Here is an 11,581-nt window from a genome sequence, read left to right as displayed (position 1 = left end):
TGACATTTTCTCTTAAACTTTAAAAAAAGAATCCTTAAAACTGCAACAAAGATATAGTTATTGGTCTTAACACTTTTCTTTTATAAAAGCAAGGAAATATGTACTCTACTGTAATAATATTCTGTATTATTACATTATTTGTTTGAAGTAACGAAGAAATAAAACCTTTTTTTCAAATTTTTATAACTGGCTCAGTGGCTAATTCCATATATCCAGTGACATGATTTTCTCATTACCTCTGCACTCAGTTTGCTGTCCACCTATTTTTTTCCTGGGGAATAAAGACAGTCGCCGTTTTTAATTTTCAAAAATATTGTTTGTGCAACATATTGTCAAAACATCATTCTTCCACCTCAGAAATATTGCAACTACGTGTGATGTTGCTGCTAAATCTTTTTATTTAGTTTTAGAAGTAAGCACACTTTTTTTTCTTGTATTGACTACTGTAATAGCCTCCTCACTGGGGTATCTAAATACAAATTGAACAAGCTACAGTATGTCCAGAATTTGTCAGTCAGGATCCTGACAAGGTCTAATACAAGAGTTCACGTTACTCCTATCCTGAAGTCCTTGCACTGGATTCCTGTCAGGTTTTGTGTCAGTTTCAAAATCCTAATGCTCACCTACTAGGCTCTGCATGGCTTGGCACCTCAGTACCTTTCTGAGTTACTATCATTCTACTCCCCACCTCGTAACCTCCACTCTGGTCACCTGTCGGTCACCCAGGTCCATCTTTGCTCTACAGGTGATAGGGCATTCTCCTGTTATGCCCCAAAGCTCTGGAACTCTGTCCCTAAAGATATCAGAGAGTCCGCTTCCCTGAGCTCCTTCAAATCTAAACTGAAACCCTTCTTTTTTTTAGAAGGGCTTTTATCTAACTGGTTCTCTATGCCCCTAGGCTTTTCTACTGTATTCTGTACGCTCATATACTATCTCCTCTCAATGTTTTTTTGCTGTTGTTCTACAAAGCACTCTGAGAAGCCACTTTGAAAGGTGCTATGTAATAAAATTAAATAATATTGTATTTATTATAACCAGGCTCCACAAACTCTCAATAAATGACTACAAACAGTTTTGGTCTGTCCTGCACTGGGGCAAGCCTGATGCCCCTCTGTAACACTAAGCTACTGAACATAACTATGGACTGAATCAGTGCCAGCAGTCTCTTGTTGGTGAAAGATACAGGGCTGACCATAGATTTTCTAGTCCTTGTGTGAAGATGCTGAATGACGCTCAGTGCTCTTTGTGTCTCTAATGCAGACAAATTGTCACACTTGCTGCTAATCAAAATCCTCCACACAAACAATCTCACCCCAATCAAGCACCAGTCAGAGACAATCCCCGCAAACTTCGCCAATCTATCCCTTCATCCAATCAGAGCGCCTCACTTGTTAACACACCCTCCACTTTCAAACATACTTAAGCCTTCTCCATTTCACTAAACATTGCTGGTATTGTTAGTTTCTTTGGAACTCCTTGCCTTACATTTTTATACTTTTTTTCCTTATTAGGAAGCTTTAACAAATGAAAATGCATCACCTGGTCACATTGTGGTTTGTCAGAGATCTGATAGTAATGAATAATATATCATTATACGTGCCACAAAATTATGCTTGTGTGAGTCATATCAAGTACCACCTCTGGGCAGGAATGTCTTTGATGTTGATGTAATTAAATTATATAGCTTGATTTGAACAAGATGTTGCATTTGGCTTACAATGAATTGGTCCACAACTTGAACTAAGCTAAGAAAGAAATGAACTGAGACAAAACTAAGCCATGACTGCATTAAAAGATATTTAATAGTGCTAGAGGTTGAACAGAGTTAAGAATAAATTATGATGACAATGAAATAGGTTGTAAACTGAATTAAGGTGATAATGAAGTGGCCTGGAAACACAACATTTTCCCACATAGAAACATTATTATGTGGTACTGCAGTTTGCATTACCTGTTGAATGAAACAAGGGATTGTTTCCCCATGTTTTTATTTCTCCACATACTTCAAAGCATTTCTTTCATGCTTTACTGATAAAGTTTTTTAATCACAAAAATATCGTGGTACTTTTATTATGGAAAAATGTCAATTTGTCTCCCCACTACTTACCAGTTGCTGCAAAAATATTTTTTTAATGCTATAACACAACATTTAAATCTCGTTTGCCTCTGCCACACCTCCCCCGACCATCAGCACTCCATGGACACGCCCCCTTGTTTTCATTCCTGTATCCTGCATGCCTTTTTCCAGTGTTTCCTCACTCTACCTTGATTGTGTCATCTGCATAGGGTCCGGATAGAACTTTCCTTGACATTAGGTCTTGAGAACAGACTAGCAGGGATTTTGATTCTGTATATAAATTTGTATACAACAGTTGATCTGTTAATTTTTTTAGAAAATGGACTCATCTACATTAAGTCTTTGCACATGATCTATACTAAAGATGTGGTTATACAAAATGCTTGTAAAGTTACTAATTACTTATTATTAATTTTTACGTATTTATTTTGCTCTTGCTGTTATCCTAAGCAATGTACATTTGTACCCAGCTATGGGTTGATAGTTTACTAGAAAATTTCTGATGAAGTACCTTTCTTAAGAGTACAATAGCAGTATCCAACCTGAGAAACTACAGTCTTCCAGTTACGAGGCCAAGAACCCTCACCACGGTTCACCTAAAGTTGATTTATTTAGATTTTGCAATCATAAGGTGTAAAATTATATTTTTCCAAGAAGGTCTTCTCTAGTTTCCAAGATTGAATCAGAAAGAGAAATAGTTACATTATTTTATTGAAAAAATGGTTTCACAATAAGTAGAAAACTTACCACACCCGTTGCATAATTTACAGGTGTCAGACACCATGTCTGAATTATAGTTTAGTTAGTGAGGCCTGAAGGTATTTTGCATATCCATTTATCCTTAGCTAAAATGAGCCATAGCCTATTCCTGCAGGCAAAAGGCAACAGTCAGGGCTACAGCCTGGATGGGACCAATCACTGTGCATTGTATGCCATTTAAACAGTCATTATTATACATACATAGGTAAATTAGAGGTGCCATTTACCACATTTCTTTTGATTGTAAGAGGGAACTGGACAAGACCTTTGCAGACATCAATACTCAACCTCAAAGGTACTACAAGCGAAGATCAAATTAAGGTCCCAAAAGCTGTGAGGCAGAAGCACTAACTGTCTCACCATTATGACATTCATAAGTTATAAAAAGCTGAAACAAAATATTCCAAATAAACAAAAAATTAGCTTTTCTTTTCTCTTTATACTCAGCATTTTAGACTTGAGATAAGAAGTAACTGTCTATTAATTACTATCTCTTCATACCTGGAGATTTTCTCCACTTAACACAACCTGTTAAATTGTTTCTGAGAACAAGTGTTCTTACATCAAGTGCTTAGATACTTTGTACAAATGTCGAATTTGTTTTCAGTTTGTTAAAGTTAAACTGTTTTTGATGAGTCATATAGTTCATTTCATAGCTAATACTTAGAATAGTATTCAAAGTGCATTGAAAACAAAAGCGTCTTAAGAACCATAGTACTTTATTGGAAATGCCATTAAAGATATGCAAGAGATTAAAATGTCTTTTTCTTTTCAAGTCCAGTTCGAATAGTATTATTAGACCTGAGAATAGTTGAATTTTTAGAAGTAAAAACACTGTAAAAAGCAAAACAGTAAAAACATTTGATGCATCAAGAACGTGACTGGTGCTACTTTACTGTTCTATCACTATCAAAGCACAAGACAACACTCATTCTACACCTCTGGAATCATATTTACAAGAGAAAAAGGATTTCATGACACAGGTTGTTAGATTAGAACCCACATTTGAATATATAGAAATGAGACGAAATATCGTCCTTCTACTCTGTCATGAATCGTCTTTACTAGATGCATTGAGGGCTCCTAGATAGTCATTGTAAATAGGTCTAGTTATACAGTGTCTTACTTAAGGGTCTCCTATTCCTATTCAGAGCAGACCAGTCCTGCTATTTCTTAACTTCTGAGATCTGAAGAGACAGGCAATGGTGCTGTTATCATTTTTAATAACTTGCCTGACCTTGTTTTTTGCCCTTTACTTTGCTCCAGGTAAAACTTTCTAGACAAATTCTAAAAGACCTCCAGAGAAAATTCTGATTTTCCTGTTTCAGGACCTTGCTAATTATGTAGAAGTATAGTTAAAATCATGATCAAATTGTGCATTCATAAATTTTGATAAATTAATCAAATTTACATATATATATATACTATATAGTTTAAGTAGGTAGCTGCATCAGCATGTGTAGGCTGCAAAGGAACACCCGAAGAAAGCTCCATAGCCGAAACATGCTACAGAATATACCAATTTTTTGTATTTTGGTTTTCTCTCTTTACAGCTTTTAGAATTATATTTCTGATACATGCAAGGAGGGTATTGTTCTGTCATTAATTCAGGAAAATATTTTAATTTTGATGCTCTTCAAGAGACTTACAGTTACTAATAAAAGAAAAATAGAAGATGTTCTGTAAAGTCTTTGCATAAAGCTCAAATCATAATACATTTAATATATTCACATTTTCAACTTTATTTTGCCAAACAAAATATCTTCTTCTCTCTATTATTTTTTGCTATTTAGTGTTGTTATAGTAATAGTTAATTATAAATATCTGCTAATGCAAAATAAAAAAAGTTGAACAAAAATGGAAATCTCATTATAACTTTGAGCTCAGACAAGGCAGCTCCCACTGGTTGAGCTTTGTGTGAGGCCATCTTTCATCAGTTTCCCTACGGGATAAATAAAGTATTATCTATCTATCTTATCTATCTATCTTTACATTATCTTTTCTCACCCACATCTCACTACACTTTTTCTTTTTTTCAGTCACACTTTCACAGCCACAAAATCCAATTTATTCTGAGAACATAAAATTTGCTGCCACTTTATTTTCTCATGTCTGGCCAGCCTTGGATTCAAACACACTGCACTGTCAGAGAGCCAGGAATAGACAGGCAACCCCTGTTCTTCTTGTGGTACAGAGGGGGCTTCCATTAAGTCCCTCATCCTTCTCTGATCCCACAGCTGCTAGTTTCTACTTCCAGTGGGTGGCATTCCAGATCAGTCACCACCATTCAAAAACACGGCACACTTTCTCTTTTCAAAACACAAACATCACAGTTCGCAGTCTTACCTTATTCCCCCCTTATACTGTTCCCCTTCCAGGGCAGAATATGGTCTTTTCCAACCTACTGTCTTCTTCATGCTCTCACACTATAGGCTGGCTACACTGTGTGATGACAGCCCTCAGTCTTCCAGTGCACACCTCTTATGGCCAGAGTAAGGTTTTCAGAAAATATGTAAGCGTTGTTCTCATCTTTCCTGAAGTAATTTGTGTGACAGTTAAGTTGTATAAGTAAGTTTAGATGATTAATGGTTGGCAATTCCAAAGTTAAAACAACACAATGAGGTCCTGTAAAGAACTGAAGGAGCACATAATCAGTCAATACTGGTTTTGAGGAGAGGACAAATTCTCAGTTACTGATATTGCTATAATGTGGTTACCCTATGTTAATTGTATTTTGCAGGCTTTGTTAGGATTTGTGTGTATTCTAAAGTTTATTAAAATTAGGGAAACACATACCTATTTTGTTGTATATTGACAGAAAATGTATGTGACGTTAGCTGTGTAAGGCATACTGATCTAAATCTGTTTGTAGGACGAAAAGGTTAATTCTAAATACAGTACAGGTGCTGTGTGGTGAGAAAGCTCTGTTGCTGCTCTGACAGACAGCTTAATAAGGTATGACAATATCTCCATTAAAATAAAAATAAATTCGAAATTTACAGCATTTTTTGGTTATTCTGTGCTTTTTAATAAAAAATAAAGCTATTCCTGATTTCCATTTATATACAATTTAAAGAAAATTATTTGACACAGCTAGATCAAGACAGTGTAACAAGAAACATACTGGGGTTTATTATGTGTGAAGACTGCTCTCCATACTTGTTTTATGAAGATATTACAAGTCTTATTGTTTATAATAATGTTAATATTGAATAAGGTACTGGATGTTAATATTAAAACATATGAAGACTGACTAATTGGATATTTGACAAAAGCAGAAATGACAAAATATTAGTATTTGCATCTTGCAATTTCTCTGGAAAAAGCAGTCGAAAGACATTCCTAAACTTTTCAGCAGCAAATTTGCAGCATCAAATGTGTACATATGTAACAGAAACAATAATGGACTGTCTGTCTTACCCAATTTGCCAGTCTACATTTGCAACATAAACAATATGCAATGTCGCTTAGCCTCTCCAGTCAAGAACTGGCTGGTAATTCAGACCCAGGACAGCCTTGAACCATGTACCTGATTACAAAAGGAGCACAAACAAGACAGTGAAATCATCCTGTCCCTGGACATCAGTTTCAGTATCCGAAGGAAGCTGTGGACTCATCAGGGCCACTCAGAACTCATCAGTGAGTTCACACCACACTGACAGGAGACAGTGAGCACAGATTTAGGCTGCACCACCATTACTCCTGATAATTAATAATTTCTGAAAAAAAATAACATTCTGCTCTCATACTGGATAAATCAAAACTGCCTGTGATGATTTGGATCCTTCTTCAAAGGATAACTGCAGTCCCAATTTCTAAGACCAGTTATTTAATCTTGGCAACAAAATAAATCAATTGATGGTATTAAAAAACTTTACAAATTCTGAAATAAGCACAAAATCGTGAACATGTATGGTCGCCATATTGTCATAAACCACTGGTGTTGCCATGAGGAAGAGCAAGAATTTGTGTGAATTGAGATGTAAAACTCGCCTTTCCTGCTTGCTAGTCATTGTAATGACTAATGTAGTGCACAAGCAAGCAAGTACAGGTTAACACGCAGTATTTTTTGGCAAAACCATCTCAAAGTCAAAGTTGAATTAAATTCAATTGCACTCATTCAAATTAGTTTAAGTATCTAAAAAATATATGTTGTCTTGTATAAGTCAGTTTCATAACATTATAAATAAATTGATGCAGTAGCAAAAGTCACTTGGTTTAAAGCATTTGTTGCAACAAAAAATAAGATTGTTCTCAAATATTGTTAATTTGGGATAGGATGCATATATTGAAATTTTTCTGCTTTGGAGTTTACAATTCGTAATATGAAATATATTTTTATTTATGATACTGATTCAAAACTTGTACTTTAGCCAGGTGCCATTCCAACCGTTTTTGCTCATAGAAAGCAACCAATGAAAAGAGAACACAGTGAGAGGATATCAGTGCTTAACATAAAAATAGAAAAAATCTATCTTCATGATTTAAGTGATCTTTTTAATCATAATTATATTTAAGACCCAAGTAAATATGTGCATTAAATATAGAGAAATATTTATATTTAATTAAGAGAAATGCTGTTGGATTAAAAGAGATATATTCACAAGCCTGCTTGTTAACAATGGCATAGGGCCTCTTCACTTCACCAGAAGTTTTGTTGCCTTGCTCTGAATTACAGATAATGAAGACAATATAGCTTACCCAGAAATTTTGTATATTTTGTGATGTAAATTAGACATCTGTTAACATGTTACAGTTAATATGATAATTTCATTGTGGTTTGCAATTCATCTATACTGATTCTTTATAATCCCAAAATATAAAAATAGCATTACATTTCCCCTTTAATAATCCTCTCCAAGGAAAATGCGCTAAAAATGGGTTCTGTTGGAATAATGAGGCTAATAATGATATTTTCTTACATGAGTTCAGTATGTGCAGTTTTGTATTTGTGTTCTATTTTGCTAATATTTGTTTTTGCTTGTATTGTGCATCACTACAGTTTATGTCTTATTGATGTTTTGTTTCATTTTGAAAAAAATTTCAGTTATTTATTTTACTTTAAAATCTCTCTATATTATGACATTTGTTGGGGTTTTTTGCATGGTGTCCTATACTATCTTCTTTTTATAGGTTTATAAACTATTTCAGTTTTTTATTCTCCATGTTCTCAATGTCTGTCTTATAGTTTCAGAAAGTTTGTTTAATTGTTGGTTCACAAATAGCAGCAATATATACTTTGATTTTACTTGTAGTTCCAAGGATGATTGTTTATTCTTTAAGTTCACTTTTAACCTTGACAAATTTCTGGCTCAGTAATCCGAATCTTGTTTAAGAGAGCTTGCTATCCTGGTATTTTAGGAAATTTTGATTTCAGTTTTTGTGAGAGTTTCAGGCTGAAAACACAGTCTCCTAAATTGGTGATGCAATTTTAAAACACAGTGAGATTGCTTCCCATTCATATATGGGTATCCATGTAATTGGAATGGAGATTTTGCACTGGGTTGTATTCTTTTATTTAGGATAAAGGTGGATCTGTCATTGGCCTGTTACAACATTATACTGTATAATGTTTCAGGGTTAGCATTCTGTATTTTCTTAAGAATGTAGGCCTCTGAGATGCCTTGTTGTGTAGCTGGTATATGTGTTTTTGTTTAATGTTTTATGTTATTTGTGTCATTTACTTTTGTTTTATGTTTTTATTAATAACTATTTGTTTGTCACCTTTGCCTCTGATTTATTACTCTTTCACCAGAGCTGTGACAGAGAATACAGAAGTCACGTGTCAAAACTACTATGCCTCACATTAGACCTACTGCTGAGGTTTATTTTAATGATTTATTTTAAGCATATAATTCCTGTTCTTCATTATCCTGACAAATTCTAATCTGTACCAATATTTAAAATATCAATCAATTTTTAGAAGGTTAGAAAATCCATGTGACACCCACTTTTATAAACATGCATCGGATGTTGTTTTGCACAGTCTTCCATGGACTAATAATATGCTGCCAACAATCTAACATCTCACACTCTATCCCTTAGCATACCAAAGTAGTACGTTCAATTGAATAACACTTATCATGGATCTGTGAGAATCCCTTCAATACTTCTAATTAGTTTATATCTGTTTTACTTACTTTTAACAGAGTTGATCTCGGGGAGCGTTAGGCTTTTCTTTTCCTCACATCCCTTCTCTAATTGATATTTGACGATGCAATCAAAGCATCTTCACCTCTGAGGAAACAGACTGGGATAGGCTCCCCCTGACATTTTGTCTTCTTTTCACAGCCTGATAAATTCTACACCAGAGCTTCAAAACCAATGGAAATTATTCTTATAAAATATATATACTCATTGTAGGCTACACATGCCTCTTACCTGAATATCAACACGTCCTCTTGTTGTTGCCATTGCATTAAATAGTCAGAGTTTTCTCTCACCCTCCTAAAGTTCCAAGTAGTGAAAAGATTGAAATTGGCAGACAGTTTTAAAGGAATTCAGAACACCTCAGCAGCTGGCCAGAAGAACAAGTATGGTATTCATTATTTCACTATGATGCAGTCAGTCACAGCAGTGGGAGTAGAAATGAGTCATGTGACAAAAACAGCAATAAAATGTATAATTTATGTCTTAAAGGTACATTTTGAATAATGTTTATTAACATTTGTTGATGTTAATTAAATTTGAGAATAGTATTTGAGATATACAGTAATTTCATTGTTGTAGAACCATGTCTTGCGCTTAGAAACATAACAAGACTTCAGTTTATTCAAAACACTGGTTTACTTTGTGATATCAGATTTCGCTATTCTGAATTATGCTCAGTTGTGTTCTACACTAAAAAGATTCAGTTCATGAAGAAAAGCTCTTTAGCTCTTTGTGCATTACGGCAAGAGAAATGCATTCATTTTGATTGGGAATTAGTTAATAAAAAGAAAACAGTACAGATAAGGGAGAAATGTTCAAATGAGGGTGATTTAATTAGTTGAGTGCCAGAGAAATGCTCTCTGTGACTTAAAGAAATGCCCTATACTTACAGGCAGTACAGAGAAGACTTTTTAGTTTTGAACAGAGAAGACTAAGACCCAATAAAAGTATTGTGATCTGACCGGACTTTCACTTCCTTTAAGAAACAGCTGGATGAGATATTTGGACAAATAAACTAGTAACTATGAAACAGGCATCCCCTAATTTGTAAACTTTTTTACATTCTGTAACAGATCCTTGTCTTGAGTAGGGTGTAATTTAAGGACCTTCTCATGACAGCCTGTACTGAGGTCTGATAACCTCTTTCTTTCTTACTGTGCAAAGATCTACAGTAAGTCTTGAATTCCATAATTAATTTGGCTGCTAAAAATCACGGCAGATACTGTTTGGTTAGAAGTTGGGATATAAATGTTTGACCATGATTCTCTGACAAGTCTGATACACTAACCATCGACTCTACTGTATAATTTTTTTAAGCCAATCTTTTATTCTTTGTCATCCTAAGATTTTCCTAAGTGGTTCCTAAGACCCACACCTTTACTGGTTTTCACCCAAGGATGGCTGATACGGTAAGTGTTGTCTGGCTTTACCCTGCTTACGTAGTGAAATCTCCCCCTGTATTAGCTGTTTCTGTAATTTCTTGTGAGAATGCAGCTTGCACCCTTTCATTTGCTGGAATGATGATGCTCAGTTTGGGTTATTCTGTTCCAGCTTCAATCCCTCCAATATATTTTGCTTTATCACTATTCTTACGTTCTAGATGGCCAAGCCAGAAAAGGTAAAACTATCATGAATTACTATAGAATAAAGAAAAATTAATGCTTCACAGAAATTGTTAAATTAATAATATTTTGACAGTTTTGCCTACCAGAGGGAAACAGTTAGGGTAATATTTTCTCCAGGATATTTGTATGTCATTCCCTCCTTTGCATCAGTTGGGTATCAAGTTATGGCAAGATCTATGAATTGACTACATTACTCTGCTCTCCTCCCCACTGATAGCTGATGTGTGGTGAGCGTTCTGGCGCACTATGGCTGCCGTCGCATCATCCAGGTGGATGCTGCACATTGGTGGTGGTGGAGGGGAGTCCCCATTACCTGTACAGCACTTTGAGTGGAGTGTCCAGAAAAGCGCTATATAAGTGTAAGCAATTATTATTATTATTATTATTATTATTATTATTATTATTATTATTATTATTATTATTATTATTATTATTATTATTACTATTATTATTATCTAACTATGAAATGAAGGTCTTATCTCGGGTCCAATACTACTCTTGTTCTTTAAATCATGGTGGCTTACATACTCGTACCTGTTACTTAACAGTTTTAACTTGATCTACATGGGACTGTGGCATTACGTAGGGGGTGTTCAGTGTGGAGACGTAGCCCTGGATTAAGGCTGACACAATGCCTTAGCAGCCACAGCTAATTAAAGACGAGCTGCAGCTGTGAGGACCCTTTAAGAGCACACTGAACACCTCCCTGGAGGGACAAGTACACCCCCTCAAGGGGAGAACCTTCCAGAAACAGTCCTAGAGGGGATTGTGACACAAGTGTAAGTTTGATGTTTTTCTTCTTTTTGTTTTCTTTGTCTTTTGTACTGCCCACTGTGTAACTCCCACCAGGACAGATTAAGTTTATTTTGATTTTGGCTTTGCGCTCCTTTTCTTCCACACTGGACCCCGTTAGATAGGGTACTTCCAGTCGGATTACCATTGTAGGCTCCTCCTACTCCCGCATTGTTTC

General features: G+C 35.1%; 1 protein-coding gene across 3 annotated transcripts in view; it reads right to left on the bottom strand.

The window, feature by feature from the left end:
• Nucleotides 1-9,392, bottom strand: part of ninj2 (ninjurin 2) — a 45,011-nt gene extending 35,619 nt beyond the window's left edge. Inside the window, exon 1 of one of the 3 annotated variants that reach the window (XM_069192150.1) lies at nt 9,218-9,392. Coding sequence is in view for 1 of the 3 variants with exons in the window: in XM_015353246.2 (XP_015208732.1) it covers nt 9,218-9,250 (33 nt within the window). In the remaining 2 variants the exon portion in view is untranslated. The remainder of the gene's footprint in view (nt 1-9,217) is intronic. The other 2 variants (XM_015353245.2, XM_015353246.2) reach the window with 2 other exon arrangements.
• Nucleotides 9,393-11,581: the final 2,189 nt, after the last annotated feature.

The sequence above is a fragment of the Lepisosteus oculatus genome, chromosome 7 (genome assembly GCF_040954835.1).
Source record: "Lepisosteus oculatus isolate fLepOcu1 chromosome 7, fLepOcu1.hap2, whole genome shotgun sequence".
NCBI classification, from domain to species: Eukaryota; Metazoa; Chordata; class Actinopteri; order Semionotiformes; family Lepisosteidae; genus Lepisosteus; species Lepisosteus oculatus.
Note: the sequence above shows the minus strand (reverse complement) of the source record. Positions and strands in the feature narration are given on the sequence as shown.